The sequence below is a fragment of the Falco naumanni genome, chromosome 22 (assembly GCF_017639655.2).
Source record: "Falco naumanni isolate bFalNau1 chromosome 22, bFalNau1.pat, whole genome shotgun sequence".
Classification (NCBI taxonomy): Eukaryota; Metazoa; Chordata; class Aves; order Falconiformes; family Falconidae; genus Falco; species Falco naumanni.
Genome location: NC_054075.1, coordinates 771,935 through 789,493, shown reverse-complemented (window position 1 = coordinate 789,493; position 17,559 = coordinate 771,935). Strand labels below are relative to the sequence as shown.

At 49.5% G+C, this 17,559-nt stretch overlaps 1 protein-coding gene across 1 annotated transcript; it reads left to right on the top strand.

Moving 5' to 3' along the window:
* Positions 1–8,852: 8,852 nt before the first annotated feature.
* LOC121080208 (olfactory receptor 14C36-like) lies at positions 8,853–16,591 on the top strand (the record flags this gene model as incomplete). The annotated part of the gene is made up of 2 exons (XM_040578073.1): positions 8,853–9,754; positions 16,576–16,591. Coding segments are annotated over exons 1-2 (918 nt in total), but the record flags the coding sequence as incomplete, so codon positions are not given.
* Between the last annotated feature and the right edge of the window lie 968 nt (positions 16,592–17,559).

The window sequence follows — 17,559 nt, the reverse complement described above, 5'->3', positions numbered from 1 at the left end:
GGTGAAATTCCTGGCTTCTTCAATGTTTATGATCACTGCTGCTCTTGCTCTCAGACAGCTGGGCCAGCCTTTGCTCACTTAATCCAGCTGCTTGGAGAAGTAAGCTACTGGTCTCTTGTCTGGCCCTATTTGTTGAGCCCAGGCCCCTAAGGCCATCCCCTGCCTTTCATGGGAGAAACAAGCAAAAAGGCTTCGTTGCATTGGGTAAGCCCAACACGGGAGCCTCCTGGAGCTTCAGCGGCAGCAGATTAAAGGCCTTATTTGCTTCGGGGTTCCAGGCTGTGTTGCCGTTAGGAGTCTTTAGCAGGTTATGCAACGGCTTTGCAATCAATCCATACTGATAGATCCACAAAGGACACCAACCTATCATGCCCAGAAAGGCTCGCAGTTCTCTCACCGTCTGTGGTCTGGGCATCTGGCAGATGGCTTCTATCCTTGCTGTTCCACAGGAACGTTGACCACCAAAACTTCATATCCCAGGTACATCACTTTCTCTTGCACCAGCTGTGCCTTCTGTTGAGAGACTTGATAGCCGCTTAAACCCAGAATGTTGAAGAGAGACTGTCCATTGGGCACATCCTTCCTTTGTTTCAGTTGCTATTAGCAGACCATCTGCATACTGTAGAAGAACAGCATCTCCCAGTGGCTGCTGCCATAGCTCTAATTCTGTAGCTAACTGATTACCGAATAAAGTGGGGCTGTTTTTTAAACCCTTGAGGTAACACTGTCCTGCACAGAGCAGGCTCAGACCAGACGACTCAGGCCCTTACGCAAACACACTTTGGTCTCTTTCTGGAAAAGACCCAGCGCACAATCTGTGGGAAATGGCTTCCAGGACTTGGCTATCGTCGTGCTGGAAGGCTTACTCATGTTGGGCCCTCTGGCCCTCTCTTGTTTCAACCTATTGCCTCTAGTCCTTGTGCCTTGCACCATGGTGAAGAGCCTGACTGCGTCTTCCTGGGACCACTGTCATGCTGCTGCATGTTCCCCCAAGACCTTCCTTTCTCCTGCCTGCACAAGCCCAGCTGTCTCAGCTTCTTCTCCTGTTGCAAGTGCTCCCCCTGTGACCACCATGACGGGCCTCCACTGAAATGAGTCCAGTTTATCAATGTCTCTACTATTCTGGATCCGTATATTCTGGATCTATTGTATCAGGTGCTGAGCAGAGGGGGATAATCACTTCCACTGTCTCTGCTCATTCTCAAACAGCCAGGGATGCTTTTGGCTGCCTTTGCTGATGGCACATGCTTTGCCTGATGACACCCAAGGGTCACCAGAACCTTTCCCACACAGCTGCTACCCAGCCATGCAGACCCCAGCCTCTGTCATTGCAGGGGCTTGGTTCACTCTGCAGACAGGACTTGGGATTATCCTTTATTGGATACCACGAGGTTGCTTTTAGCACATCCCTGTAACCCATTTATGTCCTTAAGGATGGCAACCTTGCCTTCCAGTGTGGTGTCTGCTGTTTTGATTGTGGTGTCTTACATAAATGCTATAAAAAAATCATCCACTCATCCCCTCCAGGTTCAACAGGGCAGATGGCAGGGCAGACCCCAGCAGGACCCTGCTAGCTGGAGGCCTCCAAGCAGAGGACGAGGCACTGCTCATGTATTTCAGAGATGGACGATCCACCTGATTTTCTACCCCTCTGCTTCTCTACCCATGCAGGCCACAAGATCCTAATGTGGGCACTAGAATATTGTGGATGAGGGTTTGTAAGTTTTGCTGCCTTCCACTGAAAGACGAGCACTGCTCTGTGTCAGACCAGCCATACTGCACTTTCCTCACAGAAAGCAGAGAGGATGTTCAGGCACAATCTCCCCTGGGTCAACCCACTCAACTTCTCTTTCGTACACCATGAAATATTATCTCAGTGGACATGCTCTAGGGCACAGCCTTTACTTCCCCTGCTCAACCCTTGGCCATGTTTTAAAAGTGCATGCCATGGGGGGGTGCTGCCAGCCCTGCGACAGCTCTCCCAGTCTCCATGGCCTTTCCCAGAGGATGGAGAGTGGCCTCCCTGTGACAGCAGCCTGCTCGCTCAGCTCCCTGGGATACCGGCCCTCTGCTCCCACGGACTGCTCAAGGTCGCCGAAGCTCAAGGCACTTGATCCCCTCCCACTGCTGCTGCTTCTCCTCCAGAGTCCTGCCTGCAGCCACAGAGGCCTGGGAGAACTGGCCGGGGAAGGCAGAGGAGAAGAGGGCAGAGACAACCTCAGCTGTACCCACACCTGCCCTTGCTCAATTCAGCAGGGGCCACACAGGATCTCTGTGTCTTCTGTGACTGCTCCTGAAAGAGAGAACACTCCTTCGGGCGCCCTGGAATTGCCTCACAAGCATAAACTCCATTTTCAATGTTGGAACCGTTGGAGGCTGCTGTCCTTGCCGAGCAGGTGATCTGAGCTCTGCCACCTGCCTTGGCACTTGGTTCCCTCAGTGTCACAGCTCTGCCTGCAACAGGACGGGCTCCAGCTGCCTCTGCGTGGGCCCCTGGCTGAGGGCACTGCTGCACATCTGGGCTGAAGCCCCCCAGCTGTGGCACCAGCCCAGCCCTGCCTGGCCATAAGGCAACCTGGTACCAAGTGTCCCCGAGCCCGTGGGTGCAAAGGCTTTGCTTCAGAGCAGAGACATGGCCTGGGCAAAGGAGACCTGAGTCTTGAGCCCTCGGACTGTGCAATGAAGTGCTGAAATGGGCTCGGCAAAGAAGACAAATTTCTCTAGGCACACATAGAGAAACTGGTCCAAGAAGTAAACAGAACGGCTCAGCGCATGCTATGGCAACTTAAACATGACACTGAAAGCATCAAAGCAATCTTAACCGAAGCTGAACAAGTGGGAGAACACCAATGGTGGGACATTTTTTAGGATATTCGCCCACCGCAACACAAGTCTTTAACTCTCTGATACATCCAGTCATAGTATTAGCAGCAGTAATAATGGTGCTGATGTTGCTCAATGTGTGGGTATGGTACAAACTAAGAACCATAGTCAGAAAGATGCAAATAATGTGGACACACTGCTGCTGGCCTTTCAGCTTCTCCCAGGGACATGACCAAGCTACATGCCTGCTGCTGTCCTGTCATGTCCACAGGCAAAATGGAGATGACAGCCTGTACCCCAGCCCTTTTCGTGGAGAGGTCCTGTGCTGTAGCTTGGCAGAGGGACTGTCCCAGCCATGTTCCTGGTGCTGGCCTGTCACCTCCAGAGACAGAACTGGCCTCACAGGCCCCTTCACAGCCAGGCACGTCCTCCTGCATGAGGAGTTCCTGAGAATCAGCTGTCCTCCTCATAACACACCCCTCCATCACCCTCATTCTAACCCATGACCTGGCCACAGAAAAGCAGCCTTGTTTCGTTCAGATTTATCAAAGGCATTTCCCACAAGCCATTTGAGTGGAGAAACATTTTTCACATGAACTTCCGTAGATGTGTTGACACAATTTAGTTACGATCTTCATATATATGGATGGTTTTTTTTAGGTTGGACTGACCTCTGGAGATCATCGAATCCAACCCTCCAACTGAGGCAGGGTCAGCTAGAGCAACTTGCTCAGTAACTGGTCTAGGTAGGCTTGTGATATCACAGAATCATAAAAACAGAGAATCATTTAGGCTGAAAAAGACCTTAAAGATAATCAAATCCAACCATTACCACAGGACGGCCGATCTCGTCACTAAATCATGTCCCGAAGCACTGCATCTATGCACTTTTGAAACACCTCCAGGGTGGTGATTCCACCAGCTCCCTGGGCAGCCTGTTCCAATGCCTGACCACCCTTGCAGTGAAGATGTTTTTGCTCATATCCAAACTCAACCTCTCCTGGTGTACCTTCAGGCCGTTTCCTCTTGTCCTGACACTTGTTATCTGAGAGAAGAGACCTACCCCACCTTTCAGGTCTACAACCCAACCTTCCAGGTCTACAACAACCTTTCAGGCAGTTCTAGAGAGCAGAAAGATCCCCCCTGTGGTTCATCATCTCCACACTATACAACCCAAGTCCCCTCAGGTGCTCTTCAACTGACCAGGGCTCCAGACCCTTCACCACCGTTGTTGCCCTTCTCTGGACATACTAAAACACCTCAACATTACTCTTGGAGTGAGGGGCCCAAAATGGAAAAACAATGTTCGAGGTGTGGCTTCAGCCGATGGGATCACAATTCCTTATGGGCCATCACCAGGATGTCACTCCATTTACTGCCACCCTTGGGGCTTGGCTGTCCAGCCAGCTTTACCTAGCAAGGAGAACATCCATCCAAGACATGAGCAGCCAGTTTATCCAGGAGAATGCAGTGGGAGGTGGAGCCAAAAGGCTTTCCTAAGGTCCAGGTAGACAGCATCCACAGCATTTCCCTCATCCACTAGGCAGGTCACCTTGTCCCAGGAGGAGATCAGATTCATCAGACAGGACCTGCCTTTCATAAACCCATGCTGGCTGGTCCTGACCTCCTGGTTTTCCTGCGCCTCCTGTGTGATGGCGCTCAGGATGATCAGCTCCACAACCTTCCCTGGCACTAAGATCAGGTTGACAGGCCTGTAGTTATCCCGATCCTCCCTCCTACCCTTCTTGTAGGAGGGCACCACTTGACTAACATTCAGCCTTCTTGGACCTCCCCAGTTAGCCAGCACTGTTGAAAGTCACCCCTGTGGTGAGGCAATAGAGAAACACACCAATGATTTTCAAAGTGTTCCTGCATCACGGGATGTCCATTGTCAAGGACACCATCAAAAGCACCTTGTCCTTTCTGGATATAAGGTTCACCGGAACCACACGTCCTCTGGGGCTGCAGAGGCATCGCTGGCAGCAATGCCTTCTCCTGCAGCACTGCACAGTCCAGCCCTGCATGTCTCTGGTCCCAAGGACAGCATGGATTGCTCTCCTTAGGGACATCTCATTTCACCGTCACAGTGACCTCTGCCCACCACCCCAGCATGCGCTGCAGCAAAACATTTTGCTGGCGTGTGACCTTGGACACTTGGTAGCCATTATTATTTTTGTTGTTCCATGTCTGAGCTTGGCCCTGGTGACACAGGTGTGGTTCAGGGTAACTGCTCTGAAATAACCTAAATCAGGGAGAGGAAGGGGAAAAGTCTTATTTAAGCAGCGTGAGGAAGCCTTAGGATCAATAACCTCACATCTTCTTGGGGAATTTAGAGATCCTGTGGGTTTACATGGCAGGGGTTTGGGAGTGGTTTGGAGGTGTTTGCAGGGCTGGCAAAGGTGAGAAGAGATCAAGAGCTGACTCCATGGCCATAACAGCCACTTTCATTTGACTCCAAAATGGACCAGCCCCTGCCCAAACCTGAGCCAATAAGCAATTCTAGTGGCACCTCTGTGATACCCTATGGTAGAAAGGACAAAACACAAATGGAGAGGGGTGAGAATTATGTGAGAGAACAACCCGCTGACAGTCACAGGACAGTGCAGTGACAATGCTCCTTTAGGTGTCTGCAGGTACGTTGCATCAGCATTCTAGCACAGCTGCCAGATGAGCCAACAGCTGTGATGCTCACCTGGATCTGAGACCCTGCATCATTTGTTGTCCACCTTTGTTCTAGGAGCAAAGAAATGGTGGAGTCTCATCTCCCAGGGGGAGTGAGGCAGGAGAGCAGCAGAGTGCAGGCCCCAGGTCACACACTGGCAGGCTGTGGCCTGTGCAGAAGGAGGGAACACTCCTTCGGGTGCCCTGGAATTGCCTCACAAGCATAAACTCCATTTTCAATGTTGGAACCGTTGGAGGCTGCTGTCCTTGCCGAGCAGGTGATCTGAGCTCTGCCACCTGCCCTGGCACTTGGTTCCCTCAGTGTCACAGCTCTGTCTGCAACAGGACGGGCTCCAGCTGCCTCTGCGTGGGACCCTGGCTGAGGGCACTGCTGCACATCTGGGCTGAAGCCCCCCAGCTGTGGCACCAGCCCAGCTCTGCCTGGCCATAAGGCAACTGGTACCAAGTGTCCCCGAGCCCGTGGGTGCAAAGGCTTTGCTTCAGAGCAGAGACGTGGCCTGGGCAAAGGAGAGCTGAGTCTTGAGCCCTCGGACTGTGCAATGAAGTGCTGAAATGGGCTCTGCAGGGCTTACTGAAGCACTGGAGACATCCTCCCCGCACTGCCTGTAGAACCACCAGACACACACGTACACACACGCTCCTTTAGGAGTACTTCGATCCTTTGCTGCAGTCTTCCTGGTGTCCTCTCTAGTAATGGGTTAACAAAAGTTGGTATTCATGCACAAAACTTTTTCTCCTAAGAGAATTGCCACTGCTGGAAATAAGTGTGTCCCCCCAGGTGAGGCAAGGCCCATGAGGGATTGCATCAGGCTGCTGCCCAGCAGGTTCCCCTGCAGCCCCAGGGACACCTGGAGGGAGCCCAGAGGGGCAGAGGAGGGAGGCAGGGAGAGCTCAAAGGCAGACCTTGGTGGGAGGCTGCTGAGAGCTCCCTGCTGGAGAAATCTGCAGAGCCCTTGAGCCGGTAAGTGTGTGGCTGCAGGGCAATGCCTCTGCAGTTGCTAGCCGGGTCTGCAGCAGCTGGGGCACCCCCAGCCTGTGGGACCGTGTGGGAGCCTTTTGCTGTGGAGGAGGCCAGTGTGCTGCAGAGCAGGGCTTCCCTGCTGCAGCGTGGGAGGGCCAGGGCATGTGGGCTGCCTTGTGCCAGGGCCGGCTGCAGGGCTGTGAAGGTGGCTGTGCAGGCAGGGGTGCCCAGGGCTGTCCTTGCCAGCAGGGTCCCTGCAGCCGCGGGGGCTGTGTGCTGGGGCAGGGGCTCTGCCGCCTGCCAGGGGCAGCTCTCAGCCTGCCGGGGGGCTCCCCACAGCTCTGGGGGCGTATGGACTGAGCCCCGAGAGGGAAGGATCTCTCTGCTGTTGAGAGTGTGCTGCATGGCTGAGTGCTGCTTAGAAGTATAGGTTACCCTCAGAATATGTCTGGATGAGACTTTTCGTATCGAAGGTCAGTGCAGGGATTGCTATGATAAATACGGGGCTCTCCTCAATCTGTGTTTTCAGCTTTCTGTTGTTGGGGGCAGGAGAGGGAAGGCAGAAATGTTAATGGAGATCTCGAGTTTGAAGATGTCCCTGAGACTGCCAGCTGTAACTGAGTGATGAGGAGGTCTGCCAGGAGCCTCCTGAAGTGCCCTCAGCACTCCTCCGCCTATGAACAGCAGCAGCAGCACCTTTGCTGGAGCCATCAGGGTCGTTCTGAGCTGCCCTTTTCCCCCTGCGGACAGGACCCTGCTCCCAGCCAGTGCCCTGCAGAGAGGCAGGTTTGTGTGGGGCCAGTGCACAGAGGCAGATGTGTGGTCTGTGATCACTGACAGGGAAAGACCTGGCACAGGGAGATACCTCCCACAAGGAAAATCTCCTGACATCCAGGATATTGCATGGACTGATAGGAAACTTCAGACAGAATTGTTGTTGAAAGGAGAATCAGAAAGCTCTCTCTGACCATGTGCAGTGCAGACCCCTTCCTCTGAGGCACCCCCCTGGCTGCTCTCCCCCCAGCAAAGCCTCTGCCCTCAGGGCTGGGGGTCCCGAGGTGTGAGCCACCCCCTCTGCAGCCAGAGCTCCAGCAGAGCCGCGGTGCAGCTCTGCAGCCACGTGCCCCGGTCCCTCTGCAGAGCACAGGGGCTGAGAGCAGCTGCCCGGCAATGTTGGTGTGTGGGAGGTGGCGAGCAGAGCTGGGCAAGGGCAGCGCTGCCCTCAGTGCCCGGCACGCTCGCCCTGGACACTCTTACCTAGACCGTCAGTGCAATTTTACTTCTTTCTCTGCCTTTTTGTGTTAGTTTTATTCTCTTGCTCTTGCTGTCAGGCTCTCTGGGGATGGGTGTTTCAGCTGCAGAGTCACACTCTGACCTTGTGGGTCCTCTCCTGCAGGTGTGTCCATGGGAACAAGTGTCCCAGCTTTCCTCTCACCTGTGGGGCTGTGGGCAATGCCCTATGTGGGGCTGGGCAATGGGCTGGCTCTCCCTCAATCTGATGCTCTTTTTGGGGCACTTGGCTACCTCCTTGAAGTTCCCTTCCAAGCAGTGAGTTGCCCTTCAGAATGGAAACCTGTCCCCTCGCACCCATTAGTGATCTGAAAGCCCCACGTAGAAGCGTAGAGTTTCTGTGATGGAGAAGACGCTGTTGGGGTGGGTGGAATGAGCGGTGTATCCTTTGCTGTGGGTGGGATGCTGAGTTCTGATGAACATCTACAACCTTTACTGGTCTGTGGTGGGTCAGTCTGTTCTCAGCAGTGCCTTGTGGTATTTCAGGGTAACATGGGAGTGTGGCCACCATTCATCTCAGGAAGGTGCAAGCCCACAGAAACTGGGAACCAGCAGGACAGACCACCTCCCCTCACTGGGCACTCACCCACAGGCAATCCTCTTGCCTCACAGACCTCACTCTGTTCCACCTGAGGGCTGCCAGAATGCTCTGCTTTTCCGACATCCGAGAATACTCAACAGGAGAGATGGGGGGGGAGCTGTGAAAAAAACGAAAACTCTCTTAAAATGCCTTCACCCTTCCCGTTCCTTAGCACTGGCGCTGCAGACGCTGACCAGCCCTTCTGCTTTGGCACTGGTTTCACAGGACAAAGTTAAACACCAGGACTGGTCCCTGCCCCCACCCACTGCTGCAGAGTGGGGCTGGCTGGTCAAGAGCCCGTGGGCAGATGCCCTGCTCTTCATCGCCCACACGGCCAGCACCAAGCAGGGCTGCAGCCACACAGCTGCAGGAAGGTCTCCGAGAAAAGAGAGGGATGTCTGTGTGTGACGGGGGGATGGTCTGTGGGAAATGGCTTTGATTTTGCTTGTAGACGTCTCCCATAAATTATCACTGTCTTTTTCTCCTGTGACAGGACCCTATGCCCAGAGGCAGCAGATGCCCAACAGCAGCTCCATCACCCAGTTCCTCCTCCTGCCGTTTGCAGACACGCGGGAGCTGCAGCTCTTGCACTTCTGGCTCTCCCTGGGCATCTACCTGGCTGCCCTCATGGCCAACGGCCTCATCATCACCGCCGTAGTGTGTGACCACCACCTGCACACCCCCATGTACTTCTTCCTCCTCAACCTCTCCCTCCTCGACCTGGGCTCCATCTCCACCACTCTCCCCAAAGCCATGGCCAACTCCCTCTGGGACACCAGGGACATCTCCTACTCAGGATGTGCTGCACAGCTCTTCCTGATTCTCTTTTTCCTTTCAGCAGAGTGTTCTCTCCTCACCGTCATGGCCTATGACCGGTACGTGGCCATCTGCCAGCCCCTGCACTACGGGACCCTGCTGGGCAGCAGAGCTTGTGTCCACGTGGCAGCAGCTGCCTGGGCCAGTGGGTTTCTCAATGCTGCGCTGCACACGGCCAATACACTGTCACTGCCGCTCTGCCACGGCAATGCCCTGGGACAGGTCTTCTGTGAAATCCCACAGATCCTCAAGCTCTCCTGCTCACACACCTACCTCAGGGAAGTGGGACTTATTCTGGTTAGTATCTTAGTAGTGTTTGGGTGTTTCATTTTCATTGTTCTGTCCTACGTGCAGATCTTCAGGGCCGTTCTGCGGAACCCCTCTGAGCAGGGACGGCACAAAGCCTTTTCCACGTGCCTCCCTCACCTGGCCGTGGTCTCCCTCTTTGTCAGCACTGGCACGTTTGCCTACCTGAAGCCCCCCTCCATCTCCTCCCCATCCCTGGACCTGGTGGTGGCAGTTCTGTACTCAGTGGTGCCTCCAGCTGTGAACCCCCTCATCTACAGCATGAGGAACCAGGAGCTGAAGGACGCACTGAAGAAGCTGATGCATTCAAGACTCTCTCAGCAGCCCTGAACTGCCTGAATCTCCTCACAAGGCATTTCCTGGTCATCTCTGGAACATCCTGTGCATTTATCGCTTTTAATGTCACAATTGTGTTTCTCCTAGAATGTTTGCATGCACTCCACTTCTTCAAAAGAACGAACCCAGCCTGCCTGACCCAGAAGCTTTTGTACTTTTGCATCCAGGATGGTGCAACTGGACTCCTGTGTCACATCTCTGTAATTTAAGGGGCTTGTGTAGTGGAGATATCTATCAGCTTCCCAGGAGAGTAAAGCACCAGTATAGACCTCAGCTGTGTGAGTGTGCAAAGTTGGGGCAAATAACGGGGGGGGGGGCACACGGCAGGGCGTCCTGGTGAAAATCCCGTGGTCATGGTGAAGGAAGCATGGCACTAATCGGGTGGGACACAGGGCTCTGCTCAGTGCCATGTTCCCTGGATATCCATCCAGGGGAAGATGCCCCAGGTGCCCCAAGATGTCCTAAGCACCAGTCATTTCCTTTGCTTGTTGTACACCCCAGTCCCTACGAGGAACATTTGCTGCATGGTCAGCTCTGTCATCCTTAGTGGCTCAGTGATACCCAACTCCATTGCAACTCTAAATGTAAATGGAGCCACTTTCCTACTGTCACTTGTTACACACAAGTCCTATAGCTCTTGCCACAGTTGGCCACTCAGCCAAGGCTGTGGTCAGACACTTCCAGCCAGATCATGTCCTCATGGCTTTGCTTTGACAAATAGTGAAGTAAACCACTGACTGAGATCCCACCAACTGACCTGGGTCCAGTCTTTCACTCTAAATGTTATCTCAAATAAACCCCAGTTTCTCAGCCTCTTCTTGTTCATAACATGATCCCGGTAACAACCATCCTTCTGGACTCTGCAGGACTTGCTCCATTCTGTCAGGGTCTTTCTAGTGCGGGGGAGCCCCACTGTGGGCTCAGCAGTCCTGATGTGGTCCTGTGGTGGGGTTAACCACAGCACCCAGCCAGCCCCGCAGCTGCTCATCCGCTCCCCTGACTCAACAGGAAAAAAGAAGAAATTATACCAGCAATGCTCATGGGTCATGGCCAAAATGTGTCATTTTAAAATTCAATTTAATTTATTGCTAATTCAAAAATACATGGATTGTGAGAAACCAGGACTGAAACATAAAGACCATTGCCCTGACAGTTTCTCCAAGGCCCAAATTACTCCATTGTTCCCAATTCATCTACACACCAACACCCTGAAAGGTGCAAGGGTGCTGCGATGGAGAGACGGGACGCTGCTTGATGCAAGCAAATGCCGATTTATTGTACAGAAGCACGAGTTTATGTATGTTATCAGAGGCTGCATGCTTTAAACAGATTGGTTCGTTAAGCTAAGCATTACGTACTAGGCAATCCCTGTTTGGTTAGCTACAAACAAAGGACACTTTCAGTAAGGTTTTACAGTCATCAATTAACAGCAAAGTGTTACTTCTCCTTGGCTCCATCTTTTCCTCATCTCCTTACCTTTCCTCAGCCTGACTCATCCTGTTGGTTGTTATCTATTCACCCTGCTTATCCTCCCAGGGTTTGTGGCCTACAAGCTCAAGCACGTTCCTTTCAGCTAACTGATGGTTACTTATGGTCCTGATTTCCAGGCCCCCTCCTACATCTCCCCCTTCTTGTTTTTGAGCAATCCAAATCCCATTTGTTGTAAACATGCATTCGATCAAGTTACTCATCACTCCTTGTAAGCATTGAAAGAAACAAGGAACACATAATACTAAAACCAACAATACTGTCAATACCATCAATGCTCCTTTGATTATGGTTTGTAACCAGCCCCCTAACCCAAGGCTTGAAAGCCAGTCAGAAAAAGGATCATGTCCTTCAGTAACATGCTTCATATTCTTGTGCAGTGCTGCTAATTTCTGAGCTGTGCTTTTTGAGTGATCAGACAAATTCATACAGCACATTCCTTAACGATGTTCACCACAGGCTACTCTCTACTGTTCATGCTGTTTCCTTATCTTCTAGAGGTGACATCACATTCCTCCTTTGTTCTGTCTCATCCTAGTTTCTTCTCATACTCCCTCAAAGTTATTTAACTCTTTGCTGTAGGATCGAAGCTGCACATCATCAAAGCAAGGCCAAAGCTGCACTTTATCAATGTCAAAACAACCCACTGTCTCTGTTCTGTACAATTCTACAATTTCCCCTTTTTGTTTTTGAACAGCTAGTACCAGGTTTGCCGTGTTTTGCGGGGCCCTTGCAAACATGAAGGCAACCAAGGCAATAGCAAACAATACTGCACATTGAGCGAATGGATGACAAAAAGGCTGACATTTTCTCAGGTTTTGATAACATGTTGCTGCAGTGGGGCGCCTAAAATCCACTCAGCACATACCATCAAAATCCTCACAGCCATGTCCTTGAGCCAACAACAAAAAGCCAATCCTTGCTCTGTTTTGTATGTCATAGTGGCAAATTTGACTCAGATTCTTAACTGCCTAACAAACAAGGTGATTTAACTCTTTAATGCTTTCCCTGCTGTTACACTGGATAAGAGAAGAACCGCTGCAATACATTCCCATCATAGCCTCCTACTACACTAGCATCTACATAAAGACAACTATCGACATTCAAAGTGCAAACAATATCAACTTCATTTGGATTAACTTTATACAGAGGTAATCAATTACCCCAGCTATCAAGGCTTTCAGTAAGATTCTTCATTCCCCACATACATTCACTTTTTTGCAGCAATGTCTGCAAGTCAGTTTCAAGGAAGGGCACACCAAACAAGGACTGGTTCAGTCAAAAAGTTTGAAACATCGCATGCCTTCTCTGAACATACCTCTGGGGTCATTCCCTTCATTCCCTCTCTTTTTTATGCAAAGAGAAACACTTTCACCAAAACAGAGAAGCCCCTATTTACATCTCTGAGCCCGGACACAAACCGCAGCTGTATGCACCACCAGGCTCAGGGCAGGAATCATTCAGCAGTTACATAGCTATATATCACTACAAGCATGCAGACACCTATTAAACACTAGATAACCATGTTTATCTTTCCTACTCTCCTTCACAATACCTAGCTGTTCTCTCATCTCGTTAGGTGAAATATTCTCCAGCTTCCTCTCCTATATCTCTCTCCAGACATTCTCTATCCTCCCCTTTTTTGCTTGTTAATTGCGACGAGGCAAAGGCTGTGTGTAGCTGGGAGACCATGACCTGATTTATGTTACAATCAATTAAACACTGAATACAGGAAAAAAGGCATGGGAGATATAAGGCAAACATCAATAAGGTGGTTAAAGATAAATATAATAAATCCTGTAATACTTTTGATCCATGGCCTAAAGTTTCCCAGCCATGAGAAGAGACCAACGGCATTCCGCCCCTGGCTCTGCTGCAGATTTTTAAGGCTTTTAAGTTTTGTATGCTTTTGTGAATTAATTCAGAGTGGTCTCTCAGATTCACATAGCACATCCTATCAAAGTCTTCACACTCGTGTCCCTCTTTTAATAATAAAAGTTAATAGCAACTCGATTCTGTAGCAAGATATGATGGACAGAATCAACATCTGTTAATAAAAAAAAGGAATAGTATTTTTAGTATTACTTTGTTTAGCAAGCTAGCAGCCTGATTTACTAAGCAAGTTAAGAGTGTGTACTCTTCTGCAGAAGAGATTAGAGAAGGAAAAAAATGTTTTATGCTGCATTCCAGAACACAACCTGAGAGTTACAGTCTGCTGTGAGTTCTGCGTTATAATCATTTGACACATGTTTGCGTTGCGATTGTGAAAGTTGCCCGTTTACAATTTTCATTGGCATTATCATAGCTTGTTGTTTTAAAAGCAACCTTTGAGCTTCCTGATGTTCGACTTGTTGTAAAATATTCTGAAGCCGATCAATAAAGTTAGTACATGACTCTCTAGGACCCTGCAAGACTGTGGCGAATGACTCACTAGAGGCTGGCCCAGCCTCCTGCATCCTGACTGCCTTAATAGCCATCTCCTTCATTTGCAAATAGTTGTCCCTGGGATACCTTGCCTGGGTCACAGAATCGGCACAGCTATTTTCTCCAGCCAACTGCTCATAGTTAACAGCAATTCCCCGATTAAGGTTTTCAATCAAGGCCACTACACGTAGTTCACAAAAATCAGATAACCACATCATAAATTGTGTCAGAGTTAGTACCATACAAAGCAATGACTTCCAGTCATGCAGTGTGAGTGTACAAGGCTCTGCCATCGCTTCAAGAAGGCACATAGCAAATGTATTATGAATCCTCCCTTCCCGCACTGCTTGCTAACTCTTTAACAGCCTCGTATTGCACAGGCTGCCACTCTCGAGGTTGCTTTATCTGAGAAAATACTGAACATGCCATAGCGACTCCCAAAACCCATCACTTAAGTGTTTCCCACTTGCATTCCTGCCACCAATCCCTCAGACCCCCTTTTCACCCTCCCCGAAAGTACAGTCACGGGAGAGGTGGTGGGGGGTGGGGGGGGGAGGGGTTAATTCCTTGTCCAGATCTATAGGACCTGGATCAAAAGGTTTATCAGTGTCAATGGCATCATTGTCCAAGTTGTCCTGTTCCCGTGCTTGCTCCTGTGTTGTGAGGGTCGCTGCAATCAGTGACAGGAGCTTTGGAGGCAGAGGAGGTGTGGACGGAATCGCCATCATTGACGGTGTGTTGAGAAGAGTCGCGCTGTCGGTGGAATTTACAGCTTCCTCTGGTTTGGCACCGTTAGTAGAATTAGTCCACACTTGGCAAAGAGTAGTTGGAATTTGCCACCAAGGTGCTAAATGCATTCCTGATGCAGAGTCCCCATCTGCGGCAGCATCATACAATTGTCTGCTGAACACTTTCATTTCTTTCAAAGTCTCTAAAGTTTCTTGGCTGCTCACCTGTCTCGATGCATACAGGTGTTATCCTCGGGGCTTAGGTTGTCTGCCTGGTCCAGCCAGCAAGACGATCGTTCAGCCAAGCCGTCTCCTCCGGAACGCAGCCCTCTTCCACGAGCTGTCCTTTTTATCGACCAGTTCCGTCCTTATTCTTCCAAGGCTTCGGAACACCACCATAGGGGTCACCGTTTGAGGAGATTGAGGCATGGGCTCCCGGATCTGACTAGAAGACTCTCATAGTGGAAGACACTTGATTCCCATGTTTCCCACAGCTCACCTCTCAATTCCAGAGGGACTTCATTGCGGCGAATGAAGAGACGGGACGCAGCTTGATGCAAGCAAATGTCAGTTTATTGTACAGAAACACGAGTTTATATACACTTTCAGAAGCTGCGCGTTTTAAACAGATTGGTTCTTGAAGCTAAGCCTTGCATACTAGGCAATCCCCGATTGGTGGTTAACTGCCATCAATTAACTGCAAGGTGTTATCTTTCCTTGGCGCCATCCGTCTCCCACTCCCCTGTGCTCTGTAAACATGCCTCATCATGTTAATTGTTGTGTCTATTCACACTCCTCGTCCTCCCAGGGTTCGTGACCTACAAGCTCGAGCACATTCCCCTCAGCTAACTGATTGCCATGCATGGTCCCAGTTTGCAGACCGCTCCTGCATCTCCCCCTTCCTGTTGCACAAAAAGAACCTTTGAAACCGAACGAGTAAAAACAAGGTATAAGTAATAGAACAAATAAAAAAGCAACTAAGACATATTGTCAGTGTCAAAATAACCCACTGTCTCTGTTCCGTACAATTTTACAATTTTCCCTTTTTTGTTTTTGCACAGCTAGTACCAGGTTTGCCATGTTCTGCAGGGCCCTTGCAAACATGACAGCAACCAAGGTAATAGCAAACAAACAATACTGCCAATTGATTGAATGAATGCCAAAAAGGCTGAAATTTTCTCAGATTTTGATAACATGTTGCTGCAATGGGGCGCCTAAAATCCACGCAGCGCATACCATCAAAATCCTCACAGCCATATCCTTGAACCAACAACAAAAAGCAGTGGCAATTTTGACTCGCATTCTTAACTGCCTACCAAACAAGGTGATTTAACTCTAATGCTTTCCCTGCTGTTACTCCGGATAAGAGAAGAACCGCTGCGACACGTTCCCATCATAGCCTCCTACTACATTAGCATCTACAAAAAGACAATTATCGACACTCAAAGTGTAAACAATATCATCTTCTTTTGGATTAACATTATACATAGGTGGAAGGGCACACCAAACAAGAACTGGTTCAGTCAAAAAGTTCGAAACATAGCATGCCTCCTCTGAACATACCTCTGGGGTCATTCCCTTCATTCCCTCTCTTTTTTATGCAAAGAGAAACACTTTCACCAAAACAGAGAAGCCCCTATTTACATCTCTGAGCCCGGACACAAACCGCAGCTGTATGCTCCACCAGGCTCAGGGCAGAAATCATTCATGCAGTTACATAGCTATATATCTCTACAAGTATGCAGACACCTATGAAACACTAGATAACCATGTTTAGCTTTCCTCCTCTCCTTCACAACACCTAGCTGTTCTCTCATCTCTTGTTAGGTCAGCCATTCCCCATTTTCCTCTCCTGTATATCTCTTCAGACATTCTCTATCCTCCCCTTTTTTGCTTGTTAGTTGCAAGGAGGCAAAGGGTGTATGTAGCTGGGTGACCATGACCTGCTTTATGTTACAATCAACTAAACACTGGATACAGAAAAAAAAGCATGGGAGACCTAAGGCAAACGTCACTAAGGTGGTTAAAGATAATTATAATAAATCCTGTAATACTTTTGAGTCATGGCCCAAAGTTTCCCAGCCGTGAGAAGAGACCAAAGGCATCCCGCCCCTGGCTCTGTTGCAGATCTTTGTTTTAAGGCTTTTGAGTTTTGTATACTTTTGTAAATTAATTCACAGTGGTCACTCAGATTCATGTAACACATCCTATCAAAGGCTTCACACTTGTGTCCCTGTGCTAATAATAAAAATCAATAGCACCTTGGTTCTGTAGCAACATATGATGGGCAGAATCAACATCTGTTAATAAGCCAGAAAAAAAAATATTATTTGTAGTATTACTTTGTTTAGCAAGCCAGCAGCCTAATTTACTAAGCAAGTTAAAAGCGTGTACTGTTCTTACAGAAGAGATTAGAGAAGCAAAAATCTGTTATGCTGCATTCCAGAACTCAGCCTGAGAATTACAGTCTGCTGTGAGTTCTGCGTTACAATCATTTGACACATGTTGGGGTTGCGATTGTGAAAGTTGCCCATTTACAATTTTCATTGGCATTATCACAGCTAGTTGTTTTAAAAGCATCCCTTGAGCTTCCTGATGTTCGACTTGTTGCAAAATATTCTGAAGCCAATCAATCAAGTTAGTATTAAAGTTAGTGACTCTCTAGGACCCTGCAAGACTGTGGCAAGACTCCCGCATCCCGACTGCCTTAATAGCCATCTCATTCATTTGCAAACAGTTGTCCCTGGGATACCTTGCCTGAGTCACAGAATCGGCACAATTAATTTCTCCAGCCAACTGCTCATAGTTAACAGCAATTCCCCGATTAAGGTTTTCAATCAAGGCCACTACACATAGCTCACAAAAATCAGATAACCACATCATATACTGTATCAGTTAGTACCATACAAAGCAATAACTTCCAATCATGCAGTGTGAGCGTATAAGGCTCTGCCATCACTTCAAGAAGGAACATAGCAAATGTATTCTGAATCCTCCCTTCCCGCACTGCTTTGCTTAACTCTTTTAACAGCCTCGTATTGCACAGGCTGCCACTCTGGAGGTTGATTTGTCTGACAAAATACTGAACATGCCATAGCGACTCCCCAAACCCATGACTGAAGTGT